General features: G+C 40.7%; 1 protein-coding gene across 5 annotated transcripts in view; it reads left to right on the forward strand.

The window, feature by feature from the left end:
• CERS4 (ceramide synthase 4) overlaps positions 1 to 13,737 on the forward strand; it is a 54,660-nt gene that overhangs the window by 11,194 nt on the left and 29,729 nt on the right. For 4 of the 5 annotated variants that reach the window (XM_080566250.1, XM_080566253.1, XM_080566252.1 and 1 more), the window contains one exon: positions 10,531 to 10,704. In XM_080566250.1, coding sequence (XP_080422376.1) covers positions 10,531 to 10,704 — 174 coding nt within the window. Of the gene's footprint in view, positions 1 to 405; positions 602 to 10,530; positions 10,705 to 13,737 lie in introns of those variants that run through there. The other variant, XM_080566254.1, reaches the window with a different exon arrangement.

The following is a 13,737-nucleotide window of genomic DNA, read 5'->3' on the forward strand; positions in this document are numbered from 1 at the left end:
TTGGCAGGTAAAGGGGTTGGACAGCTGGTTGGTCTTCAAGGACAACCTCCTCTAAGCACAAGCGTAGTATATTCCAACATGCAAAATGTCAAACAAAAACGGCAGGAAGCCAGCAGGGATGAACATGAAATTGTTGATGGAGCTCAAACACAGAATAAAAGTATCAGCAAGGTGGAAGTGGGAGTGGCATGCAAGAATTGAGATAGGAAAGTCAGAGCTGTGTTGGAGCTAGGGATGCGAAGGGCAAAGAGAAGGGCTTCTCTTAAGTACACTGTCAGCAAAAGGAATGCTAAGAAAAATTTGGGCTCACTGTTAGAAGTACCTCCTGACCAAAGACCTGGAGGAGCCTGAGGTCCTTAGTGCCTTTTTTGTTTTTTCCTGGTCAAACCAGTACTTGGTTTTTACTGAGTAAAATCAAGGAATCTTACTCATCCACCTCAATAAGGGATAATAGAGTGAGAAGAGCTGTCTGATTTGCATTCTGACGTGGATGACTGACATCAGCCTGTAAGCTGTGTTGTCGGTCAGACCTGGCAGTCTACTTTGGAGTCAAGAAGTCAGAGAAGCCTAACAACCAAGAAGCTGGCAAGCAGACCACAAGGTATGGCAATTAGTAATTTATATTGGCTAAGGAAGAAGAGAGTATTGTTCTCTGGAGAACTAGGTAGCCAAGTTTTTCTATTTGCTAGATGCTGATTTGTAGCTTCTAGCACTTCTTTTGTGTTTTTATTCTTTTTCTGGGACAGGGGACTCCCAAAAGAGGGTGTAAATGAAAATTGTTGCCTTTGAACAGAGCAGCACATGACCAGCCCACACTGAAGCATGAGGTAGAGCTAAAGCTGGTGAAAAGTTGGAAAGTTTAGGAACCAAAGCAGCACAACCCAGTTTTCGCAGTGGGTTGAAAAGAGATGTTTTCTTAGTCAGAGGGTTGTGGAGGCAAATTTTGCCATTCTACTTTTAAAACTATGAGTGAAAATTTAAGCTTCTGTTGGACTAGTAATGGAAGTAAACAAATAGAGAAAATCAATTCAAAAAGATGAGTTGCAAAATTAATTTATTCTTGAGTGGGCAGCAGACATGAAATAATTTGGTAGGAGATATCAGCTGGTAGATCCAAGTAAGAACGTCTGAAAGCCAGGAAGTTGAGTATAACTGGTCATTGGTGGCAAGACAAGGCTGCATAAATCATTTCAAGTTTTCAGCCAGCTTCCAAACAACAGAATGTGGAGAACAAAGTCTGGATGGTGAGAGTAAGCCTGGGAGAACTTAGTGTTGATGATTACAGAAGGAAGATTTTGTTGGTTTTTTTCATTACTAGCCAAAGTTGGAAAAGTCTTATTTCACACACACACAAAAAAAAAAAAAAAAAAAAAAAAAAAAAAGTGGAGATTTTGCCAGAGCTTGAGGTTTTAGAGAAAAAAAAAGCTCATTCAGAATCACAAGAAAAAAAGATGAGAAAGCTGGGGAATGTAGGAGAAATTAGGCAGAATCAGCTGAAGGTAAACAGAGGTTCATACTCTAGATTCATACTAGAATCCACCCATGTGGTTGGAGGAGGTTCTGTATCAGTTATGACCAGAGCAAGCAGTCTTACAATAATCTCCAAAAGAAGTTCAGAGAAATGGTGGTGTAGAGGGTGATAGCTTTTGTAGGAAAGATACTTTGACAAATAAAATGAGGAGAAGGCATACCAAGAGAGTGAAGGTTAATAAATTGTTCATGGACTGGTACTATAAGGAAAGATTTTGATTTTTTTTTTTCCATCAGAGGACATTCTTAGGCATTGTTCTTAATTAATAGATTTCAGCTGAGTCCCTCGGACACTGGCAGGCTGTTGTTAAATTCACTTGATAGATAAGGAAAGCTTTAAAATGGGAAAGAACTAACAGAGGGAAAAGGGAAAGAGAGTGATCTCTGGGAAAAGAAACATTGATAAGATGATATCAGAAAGCAGGTATATCCCCAGGGATGAGGGAATGGAAACAAACATATCCAAGCTGAGATAAAATTTGAAAAGTTTAATGTATTCCCTTAAGGCAACTAGAACTTAGGTAATCTTTGTCTCAGCATGCTGAAAATAATAGTATATGTACTTAAGAATATTTGAGCAAAGATTTTTTTTTGCGTGTACATTTTTAATAAATTGACAATACTTGAAATATGTTAGATGGAAAAATCATCCCACCAACTGTAATCCCAGTATTGTGATCCTAATGTGAAACTGGGGGCAGAAAAACCTTGGAGACTGAGATGAAGACGTTAAAGGTAACATGGGTGCAGAAAAGATGGCCTATGTCATGTTAGCCGAAGCTTTCTTTGATAAAATTATTTCTCTATAAGGGAACTGCAGTAAATTTCACATCTGAACTCATAATTTATGTAACTGTAACAAGTAGTTTGATGGGGGTATTTAGGGACATGGTTTAGTGGGTGATATTGGTGGTAGGGGGATGGTTGGACCAGATGATCCTGGAGGTCTTTTCCAACCTTAATGATTCTGTGATTATGGGAAGCATCAAATAGGTAGGAAACTGTTTAGAAAAGCTATTGGGAGGGAATCGACCTATGGAATTTTTGAATAATTGATTTCTTAGCTAAATTAGCTAAAGGTTCAAATGCATAACATATAATGATAACCCAAATTTAGAAAGTATGGACAAGTGCAGGACTGGAATACAATGGCTCTTCCTATTTGAAGTAACAGGGAACCTTTATGAACATGCATAGGACTCTGTTTCTACACCCCAGCTGCCTCTGGAGAGCAGTGAAGGGGAGACAGACCTGGGGGTCCTGGTTGCCAGCAGGATGACCATGAGCCAACACTGTGCCCTTGTGGCCAAGAAGGGCAGTGGCATCCTTGGGTATATCAGAAGGGCTGTGGTTAGTAGGTCGAGAGAGGTTCTCCTTCCCCTCTACTCAGCCCTGGTGAGACCACATCTGGAATACTGTGTCCAGTTCTGGGTCCCTCAGTTCCAGAAGGACAGGAAACTGCTCGAGAGAGCCCAGCGCAGAGCCACGAGGATGATGAAGGGAGTGGAGCATCTCCCTTACGGGGAGAGGCTGAGGGAGCTGGGGCTCTTTAGCTTGGAGGAGACTGAGGGGTGACCTTATTAAGGAGGTTACGCTTAAATATGAGACAAAACTTTTTTATGGTGAGGGTGACAGAGCACTGGAACAGGCTGCCCAGAGGGTTGTGGAGTCTCCTTCTCTGGAGACATTCAAAACCCACTTGGATGTGTTCCTGTGTGACCTGATCCAGGTGTTCCTGCTCCGGCAGTGGGATCAGACCAGATGATCTTTCAAGGTCCCTTCCAATCCCTAACATTCTGTGATTCTGTGGTTCTCAGAAAAATAGGGAGAGCCTCTCCATTTTGCTCTCCAAAATATCAAGATTTAAGAGGCTTTTTTTGGTTTTAATTATTTCAGTCATAGCCCCATGCAAAAAAAAATAAAGCAGCTTGAATCCAGAAGCAATATAACTGCATCCGTATGGTGGTGTGCTTCCACATTAAGTAGTAATTTCCCCTGTGGCACTAATGTGCTGCTGGGGGTTAATTAAGTCCTAGGAAAACTGGCTATACCAGGAAGTCTACTACAGGAATACCTGTGCTGCTTCTGGCAGCAATGTCGTTAGCATGATGCTGCACTTAAGCTAATAAGACTTGACAGACCTAAACAGCTTGGCCCAGAGGCACTTGGTGGATGTTTGTACCTGTGGCATTATCCACCCACAAACTCAGCTAATCCATCTCTAGACAATAGACCATCTGCGGTATCATCAAGAACTGGAAGGCCTTCCTAGCCAGAGTAAGAGAAGTCAGGTGGCATTTAATAGTAGAAAGTGCAGAGTTGTGTATCTGGGGACTAATAACAGAAATTTATATTAAAAATGAGGGTGTTAAAGCTAGACACTCCTCTCAGAAACCTTGTTCACAGTCTAGTCATAAACAGAGGAATGTGCAAGGAAAGGTTTTCTGTCTCTTCAACTATGGCTAGTTATATTAGGAGAGAATTAGAAGCCATGGACTTGTTTAGCCTACAAATAAAGGATTAGATAAAAGTACTGTTCTATAAACAGTAAGAAGAACTTGCTCATGGTAAAATCCTGTGCTAATACAAAAACAAAAGGCATTCAAATTGTTGATTGTAGTTGGTTTGTTAGTAGTTAGTGCAGTACCACGCTAAAACTACATTGCTGCTAGAACCAGCACGGGCATTCCTGTAGTAAACAACCGTCCAAGGTTGGATGTATTTGCTGCAAAAATGTTGAGACACCTCTAATACGTCTTGGTACCCTTCAGTAGAAAGGTATTATTGTTGCCTCTTATAGCAAAAAGCTGAAAGTGACTCAGCACAGTCTTGAATGTTCCTAAGATTAACTGCTTCCTGAGGTAGAAAGGAGGAGGAAACAAGTTCGTGAGTTGTATTTTGGAATCTGGAAAGAAGTTGGAAGTTCTGTGCTATTCTGGGCCAGCATTCGTACAGCAGAGACCTAAATCACTGCTGCATCTACGTTCCCAGTATGTGCTGCATAAACATTAAGGCAGGGGCAGAAGGGTTTAGGGGAGGGAATATTGATTTGATCAAAAAGCAAACTAAAAACTCCAGCGTAATCTCTTTTTTTATTATTATGGATCTTTATATTATCTTCCTCTTAACAGTGTAAGCAGTGAGCAGTGGCTAATGCAATAACGTCTAGCTTAACACTGCAGTTAAAAACTGGACAGCAGATACCTACACCTAGTTTTCTTCAGAGTGGATAGGTAATTACCCTGTTCTTTATGAAGATTTTTAAGTCTTTTCTCTCTCTTTTTCCCTCACCCTTATCTCCTGCATTCACATATGCAAATTTATATGAGTATTCATGTAGCCATATTCTAATGTTTAGCTTGGGAATAGATTCTGTAAGGGAAGCAGCAGAATGACTCTTTGAAGATGTAAGCAACAGTTAACGCTTTCTGGGTAAACCTGCTTAGCCATTTCAACTGTGAGACGAGGAGTAACCTTTCTAGCCAGATTCCGTGCTGCTTCTCAAACAGCTCAGCTTTGAAAGTGAAACTATATAAATATGTCCCTACGGGAATTAAGTGTAGTGGTGTTACTGATCCACGGCTCAGATTTCATGGAGCCCTGTAGTGCTATTCTCTGCTGCGGTGCTTAGATACTGCAGTTGCATTCCTCCTGCAAAGCAGAGCAATTTCTGCTTTCCTAGCAGCAGTTCAAGTGCAGCCTGATAGGAGAAACCTTTGTCACTCTAAGGATTCAGATAGAAATGTCAAGTTAAAAAGAAAAAATCAAGAAAGGTAAGATTTAACAATGTAAATGCAACTGGCAGGACTGCTGGACTGTGCTAAATCCAGTTGCTTCAAGACCTTGTGTTGACTTCAAGGAGCCTTATTCAAGTATATATTGAGTGCCTGATCTTGTCATGGTATAGGCTCAGCCTTGTCCTAAGCCTTGCCCTCCCTGTCCCCATGGCATAACTGTGATAATTCTCTGTTCTTGATTTCGTCTTCACATGCACATTCTACTACAAACTTAATGCTGTTTTTTCAGCATTTACTCTTAAGCTCACTGTGAAATCCTAATGCTGATCTGTTCAGTGTCACGTATGGGGGAGTGTTTTGCAGTGTTGTTTTTTCCTTTGTTCTTGCTGAACTTTTCTTTGTGAAAGAAGCTTTTTGTTACTCTTGTATTCAGAGCTGGAGGGCTTCTTCCTGTATATTATTACAAAGCTACAACTAATAACACAGGATGTGCTGTGAGGTGTAAAAAACTTTTGAAAAAGAAGTAGGCCAGTTGATGCTCTTCTGGGGGTGCTCAATGGGCATTTTAGAAGCACCATTGTCTTCAGCTTCCCAGCTGCCTCAACTTGAAAACTTGGCCTGTCTAAATTGCAAAAATATAAATATGTTGCTTCACACTGTACCTTCTTCTATATTTTTGTGATGTACAATGATAGCTGCTGAGATAAAGAAAACTTTGAAGAAGGTGACCTGACTGTAGTTTGCACATGAGAGTAGATTAGATAATGGATGTTTACTTCTTTAGTATTTTGAATCTAAGAATATTCCCCCTAAGCAAATTGCAAGACTTACTTTAAATATTCCCCACTTGGCAGAGTTAAGTTGCTGTCCTCCACCAAGCCTGTGTTTGCTACCATGGAGTTCCGGAGGGAGAATTCTTGGTTGTGTAATATACCGTGCAGCTATCGTTACACATCACAAAAATATAGAAAAGGGTACAGTATGAAGTAACATATTTAACTTCTTGCTATTTAGGCAGGTCAAGTTCTCAAGTTGAGGCAGCTGGAAATCTGAAGATTGGAATAAAGCTGTGTTTCTAAAATGCCCATTTGAGCACCCTCAGAAAAGCAAAGCTAGTTATTGTGGCATCTTTCCCTAACATGCCTATTGTCTGCCCTTTGGAATAAACCTGTGGTACTGAAGAAATGTTTTCTGAAGAGCTGAGGAAGGAGGGAAATGTAATTTCTCTCTAGGGTTCTCTTGGGTGTTCCTGATGTCCTTAGTTACATTAATCTAACTGCAAGCTGAAGCTGTTTCCAGGCTAAGTCACTAAATGATCACAAATCTACACTCCATTTCAAGGATGCAACTCAACCTTTCTGCTCCATCCCAGGACAGAGCAGAGGAATCGTGTGCCTTGTCCCCAAGCAGGCATGCAGCAGCTGCAGCTACAAGACTCAGGCTTTTTTGGCCACCAACCAGATAACTTCAAGAAATGCAGATCTTGAGATATCTGCAATCAGCCCGCTATGTCCATATGCTAGAAACTCCATGCAGGTTATGACAAGGTTATGAAACTGGTAGATCTGCTTTTTGCTGTGCAGTGTCTGTGGTCAGTTGTATCACCACAAGTCCCAGCTGGATGTGTTTAATACTAACTGCTAGCTCATGTTTTTCAGACGTTGCCCAGCTTTTCTGAGAACACAGTCCTGCATGGGCAGCCAGAGGTCATACAGCATCTTGGTAGCTGTTTGAGAAACCCAGGAGGGCGTTTTCCAGGAACTATTGTCATGGACAACTTAAAATACGAGGCCTCTGTGCTCTTGCTGACTACACTCCCTAGCTTTAGTATTCTTCATATCTGTGTGGTATGTAGGTCATTAACTAGCCCTGTGACTCCAGCCTGCTCCAAGAGAAGAAACCAATACCTTCTTTTCCAGACTTCAGGCACAACAGCACCACTATAGTGTTCTGCTTTTGGTGGCCACGCATCATGTTATTCAAAAGCTCATTTCATGAAACATGCTTTTTTAAGGTAACAGGATGTTTCATTTGCTGCTGGCACATGTAAATCTACTGACCTATAGATAATATAATAGGAAATTGTCACTTTCTTCATAGCAATACTTGGAGTGTTTGTTCTGCCTTTGCCTCCGTTATGCTGCTGATCAGTGACAACTGAAAGGATGAAAACCATAACAAGGATGGTTGGAAAACATAAATAGTACAAGCCCATCACAAGAAATTGTTATGTTCTACTTCTGGAATCAAAGAAATCCCAGCTTCTTTCCTGAATGGATGTGTCTTAACCCACTTGCTAAATATTCTGAACTTTCCTTTGTTTTGTTAACCTTAGAATCACAGAATCATAGAATGGTTTGGGTTGGAAGAGACCTTTAAGATCACGTAGTTCTACCCCCTGCCATGGGCAGAGATACTTTCTACTAGATCAGGTTGCCCAAAGTGGCCTTGAACACTTCCAGGGATGGGAAGCCTTATAAGGCTTATTTTTCCTCTGCCACCTCTTGTAATTCTTGTGTCTTAACAGAAACATTTTGCTTGTCAAAATGGCTTTTGAGGATGGGAAGGCCATTTCAAATTTAACTCAGTTTCATATCAGAGAGTCCCGTTAATGAAAATCATGTCCAATATATTACTTCTTCTGGCTACAACTGAGATTTTTACCAGCTAAGAACATTTGCCAACACTGTTGAGGACGGTGTCTTTCATGCCTTGTATAGCTCTTTGTAATTCTGGCACCTTGCTTAGGTTATCTGACTTTCCTAGCTGCTGTCAAGTACCTATCCGAAGTGTACAAACTGTTTTGGAACATTATCACCACACTTCATAGTGACAACATGCTGAATTCATTGCCAGCTAAGTCAATACTTGTACGGTTTGCTTCTACATGCACACTTTCTTGTCTATAACTATAGAATTTTGTGCAGAAACCTGTATTCATGCAGTCTAGAGGAGACTTAGGGACATCCTGAAAACTTGGTTCACTGAGGCTCTGAGGTTCAGTGTATTTGCCAGCTTGTCCCAGCTTATATCTTTGTCACCCAAATGGAACTATACTAGTTAATAGCATGTTTACTGGGTAGTTTGAACAGATTTCTCTAGCATGAAAATATGTGTACTTCAGCTAGCTTCTCTTTTTAATGTGCAATGAATCCTGTCATGACTCTTCTATGGTCGTGGCTTCAGCTGCCTTTGCTGAATCACCAAAGGCAAGACAGAAAGGGAATTAGCTCTGAAGCATCCTATGGCAAGGGGACAGATAGTGGATAGCAGGTTGTTCCCACCTTAAAACACCCTTCTTGTGGGAAATTAGGTTATACTCTATGCTCCAGAGAGTCAGAGAGATTCAAGAGATTTGGCAGGCAGCTTAAAATCTGTTACATCTTGACTGTCAGGTTCTTAAAACAGATTTTGAAGAGTCTATAGAAGATGTTTATCTTCATTTTATGTACCAATGATCTTTGTGCAGACATCACACTGGAAGGAGGGCTAGCAGACAGAGTGGAGAACTGCCTGGAAGTGGGAACAAGCCAGCAGATTCCGGAGTCCTGGAAGCTGCATGAGAAAGAAAATGCTGTGATTATTGCCAAACTGAGATCTGGTGAAAGACCTCTGTGTTCTTTTCAGTGCTAGTCAAGTTGGGTGCTGCAGCAAGAATGGATATCGTTCTTGTGGTCATACTGCTTCTGCTCTCAGATACACTTGTACAGTATAGCAGGCTCCAGATTTTTCAGAGTCATTTTGGTGTTGTTCATTTAGGTATCGGATGCTGAAATCAGGGAATGCAGGGAGGAAAAAGAGAATGCATTTTTAGTATGTATTTTTTCCTTTTTCTTTGTTGAAAAGGGGAAAGTGTTTTCCTGCTTTGTTTATCTTAAATGCTCTGAAAATTGCATTCACTTTGTGTCAAATACACATATATTTGCAATCAGTTTTGTCATCATACTGAATTGGCTGTGAATGCTTCAGGAGAAATGAGAGTCAAATTTGAAGAAGCAGGGTCCTGTTTTTCCCTGTTATAATCCAATCAGAAGACACATTGAGATGAATAAGAAAAACCAAATCAAGAAGAGAGGTTGTACTTCAGATGATATCCCTCAGACTCTACAAAATTCTGGAATAAGCCATATCTTCAGTTTAGCTAACAAAGGAACTACTCCTGAACTAAAGGTATCTTCAAAATAAAATATATGATTTATTTTCAATCTGTTAAGCAATTGTCCTTGCAGAAAATGGGCCAGGGTTTGGGCCTCTCCTGCATGAGATGTTTTATGATATTCGGGTTTAAATTACATGTTTTTTTTTCCATTGGTTTCGTAAGATGGCATTTCCTGTGTGCTGTTGAAATAATCTCAATGGGCATCTAATTCCCTTACATAGTTTGTACCTACACAGAGTCTGTTTGATTTGCATTCAGAACTTGTGTTTGGGATATTTGTTGTTACCAGTCAGAATGAGAAGCCTGTAGTGGAGAGCAGCACAGCTCCTGTTTGTGTGTGAGCTAGAATTACCAAGCAGCAGTATTTTCATGCTGAATGGTTTGATAACCCATTTCACTCTTTTATGCTCCTAAACTCTCTGATCATATATGTAAATCACACCTTCAGTCATGGTCTTTAAGATTCATTGAGATTTACCACTTAGCACAAAAAATTTTTACCTGCAAGTACTTTCTTTAATCATGTCAAGCAAAATATAGATCTATTTTTTTTTTAAAGGGCAAGCCTCAGGATAGTATTAATTACCGTGCACACATACACATACACGCACAGTGGAATTGTAATATGTAAATAGAAACAAACAAATACAAAAGATCAAAGACTAAAAAGTAGGGATATGTACATATAGAGGAGAACTGGTAGCCAGCCTTGGAACAGACTTGCCAGATCTTCATGATACCAAGCTGTCCTTCCTATAGAAAGGGATCTATGAACCTGAGAAGTTACAGTACTCAGATTAAAACTTTCCGATACATCTTGTTGAGCATGACACTAGTATGCTCTGTTGAATTTCGAGGCACTTTTCTCCATGTTAGCCTTTTTTGATTCCGTGCCAGGAATCAGCAGTCGCTGAGCACCTGATAAAAATCTGCGAGTAGGTTATCAGGTCCTTGGGCATTGATGCATTCCACACCTCTTCTACTTTCATAGCCAGATGCAACCTCAGCTAGGGTGTAATCCTTCCTCTGCTTCGCTGGCTTGTGCTGACAGGTTTGCTATGTGCTAGACTATCCTCAGTGTATTCTGGTCTCTCTTCCTTCCAGGATGGCACGCTCTCTGAATGAATGGCTATGGCAGCACGAGTTCTGGCTCCCCCCAGGAATTACCTGGGAGGACATGAAGGAGTCTGAAGACATCCATTATCCTCAGCCTCGTGATCTCCTGCTCAGTATTCCGTTTGCTTTAATCTTGGTTGTCATTCGATACGTCTTTGAAAGGTAAGTTATTTAGTGCTCTTTGGGGTGTTTTAGGGATAATACTGTCAGTTTGGGTCCAAAAGCTGGCTTTATTGTCTGTACCCAATGTATGATAAGGAGGTTCACAGAAACTCCAAGTCATAAAGTGTGCTGACATAAATGTTTCAGCTCTTTCTATACAGCTCTGTTTACGTACTAAAGAAGCGTGTTGAATATAGGACACAAATCCTACCCTTAAGGTCTAATTATAAGCAGTGTGACTTCCCACACTTAAAACAAGCAAGCCCTAGAATTAGGTTTATGCTTGTGCTCTAGAAGGCAGATATGCAGTTTCTATTGCACATTACTTGCTATTTCTGGGCCAGGTGCAGTGGAAATAATGCTTAGACTACCCAAATACAGTTAAATCTCCTTTATTTCAGGAAATGGGGATCTAGGATATCCCACCTGACAGAGGAGCCTGAATAAGATGCAGTAAGATAAGCTGAGACATCTGACCTCAGAATCAGTACTGGCATAGCCACATGAATATATGCATTTCACTGACCACTGTTCTGGATTCAGGAAGTGTAATTTCCTTGGGAAGCACCGTGTAAAGATATTTGTAGCTGCTTCCTCTGGGTTGAGGCCTGCCACAGCCACTTCCAGCGCTGGGCTGCCAGAGTCTCTCTTCCTTTTCTCCTTCTACTACCAGACCTGCTTCGGTGGCTGCTTTTTGCAGATTCTGGGGTATGATCTTCCAGGATCAGCACAAGAGTAACTCTGCCTCTAGGATTTTTCTGGCCAGAGCCATTTGACTATTTTACACATTACTATTCAGCACAGAAAAATTGGGAATTATGGCGAAAGCACAGCTAGAAATCCCACAAGTTTTGCTGGCTCTGACTTTCATTAAGGTCTTGAACTGCTGCTGTTGCTATAAGCAGTTTGGCTGTAGTTAGTATTGCGTGCAACTCAATATAATTTGCTTGTGGATTAACTGAGCATTACTTTAGTCTCAGCCATTGTCAGGGCTGCAGAGTAAGACCCGTTTCATGATTCTGAAAATTATTTAAAATGGTCTTCACTGGATTGAAAAATTGCTTTTACAAGTTGTCTGAAGAGGTGTTCTTTTGAAATAGCGTAGTCAAAATCCATAGTGGTTTTAAGCTCAGAAAGAGCTTGAACAAAAAGTTTTTAAATGAAAATTTTCAAAAATGAAAATTAAAAAAATGTTTTTGTCATCCTTTTCAAAAAAAGAGTCTGCACAAGAAAATGGTTATAGGCGTTTTTGAGGGCTCGAAACACGTTTCTTCTCCAGATTCTCTGTGATACGAGGACAAATTGAAAAAGTTTTTAGAAATAGATTCTGAGCTCTGCTGTGAGAATGCTTTTATGTAAAAACACTGGCATTAAATTGGGTTTTTATTAAAAACAAATGCATGAATGATTACTTAAAGAATCTTCTTTTGATGATACAAACTTGGAATCCAAGTCTTTTCTTTGTAAATAATATGTTTAGCGTGCATTCCATTAATTCCATGGTTTTTATCCTGCCTTTTCCTGAGGACATAGGTGTCTCAGTTACCTCCACTGATGTGGGAACCAAGGTGCTGTAGGTAACCATTAAAACAGAAGTGAATCACATTTCTTTCTTGCTGACCTGCAGGACATGGCTGTATACAGTACCTCTTTAGGCAGGTATTGTCCTTAGGTCACTTGGACACACTTGCAGTGTTAAGCTAGAGATTAAGCCCCAATGTTCTGCATTGGCTAGAATTGTGAGCTCTTCAGTACAAGGAAGACATGGACATGAAGAAGAAGGAGCCAAACTCCTCTCAGTGATGCCCAATGACAGGACAAGAGGCAGTGTGCACAAACTGAAATGTATGATATTCCCTCTGAACACAAGAAAACACTTTAACTGTGAGTGAGGGTGGTCAAACATTGGAACAGATTCCCTGGAGAGGGAGTGGTCTCCCTTTGTGGAGACACTGGAAACCCAGCTGGACACAGCCCTGAACAGCTTGCTCTAGCTGACCCTGCCTGAGCGGCAGAGTTGGACTGGATGATCTCCAGAGGCCACCTCCAGCTGCAATGATTCAGTGCTTTTGCAACTTTGTCCCTTTATTCCTCTCCCCCCTGCCATACTGGTCCTAGTCAGCCTAAATATCTTTTCCATCTCCTTTAAGATGCTCCTGACCAGATCAAAAGATTCTTATATTTCCTTTCCAAGCTCTACCTAAGTTGGGAGAGTTTCCACAGGCGTAGGCCTACTCATGCATTTTAAAACTGTTTTGATTCACAGACTTCATTAAATAAAAGCTTCTTGTCACACCCTTAGGAAAGATAATATCTCAAGCCCATTTTACAGGTCCAGGAACCCTGTAATCATACCACTATCTTACCTATGCAAATTACAAGCTAGTGTTCTGAGCTATATTCTTGTTTGTCCTAACTCTCCGCAGTCATTTATTTCAGCATGAAGTTTTCTCATTCTTAGTAATTACCATTTCACATTCAGTTCATCCTGGAGAAGAAGGGTTCCCTTAGAGAATGGGAGGTATGAATCAAGTCCTCTGTTTCTCCGTTACCTTCTGTGTACAGTAGGGCTAGGACCATTTAAACTCATTTGCACAGAGTTTTGAGAATTGCAGATTGAAAGGACGTGTGTTATTTCTCATTCTCCATGTAGATGGCCATGACTTTGTAACTTTATACACCTGTGGGTCAATATGAGTGTGATTTTGGAGAACGTAAGTAGGCTAACACGTTTAGTTTCAATGGCCTTAGCTTGGCCTCTGGCAATTGATTCTACCCTCATCTATTACTTGCAACTGTGCATCAGGTGCAGAGCATTTTTTTCTCTAGATGTGCACTTTCTTCCTTGTGGTGCCTGCTCCAGGATTTCAGAAATGCTGTAAACTGTTATCATTTATCTGTGTCAGAATTCCAAGAAAATACAAAGACAAGAAGTTCAGAGAAGGTTCTGCAAACCCTGATTCACCAACTGCATTAGACACCATGCTTGGCAGTTTTTAATGGTGCCATCTTCTTATTTTGGAGATTAAACCT

Source organism: Anser brachyrhynchus (assembly GCF_964034855.1).
Source record: "Anser brachyrhynchus genome assembly, chromosome: 23".
In the NCBI taxonomy this organism is placed as follows: Eukaryota; Metazoa; Chordata; class Aves; order Anseriformes; family Anatidae; genus Anser; species Anser brachyrhynchus.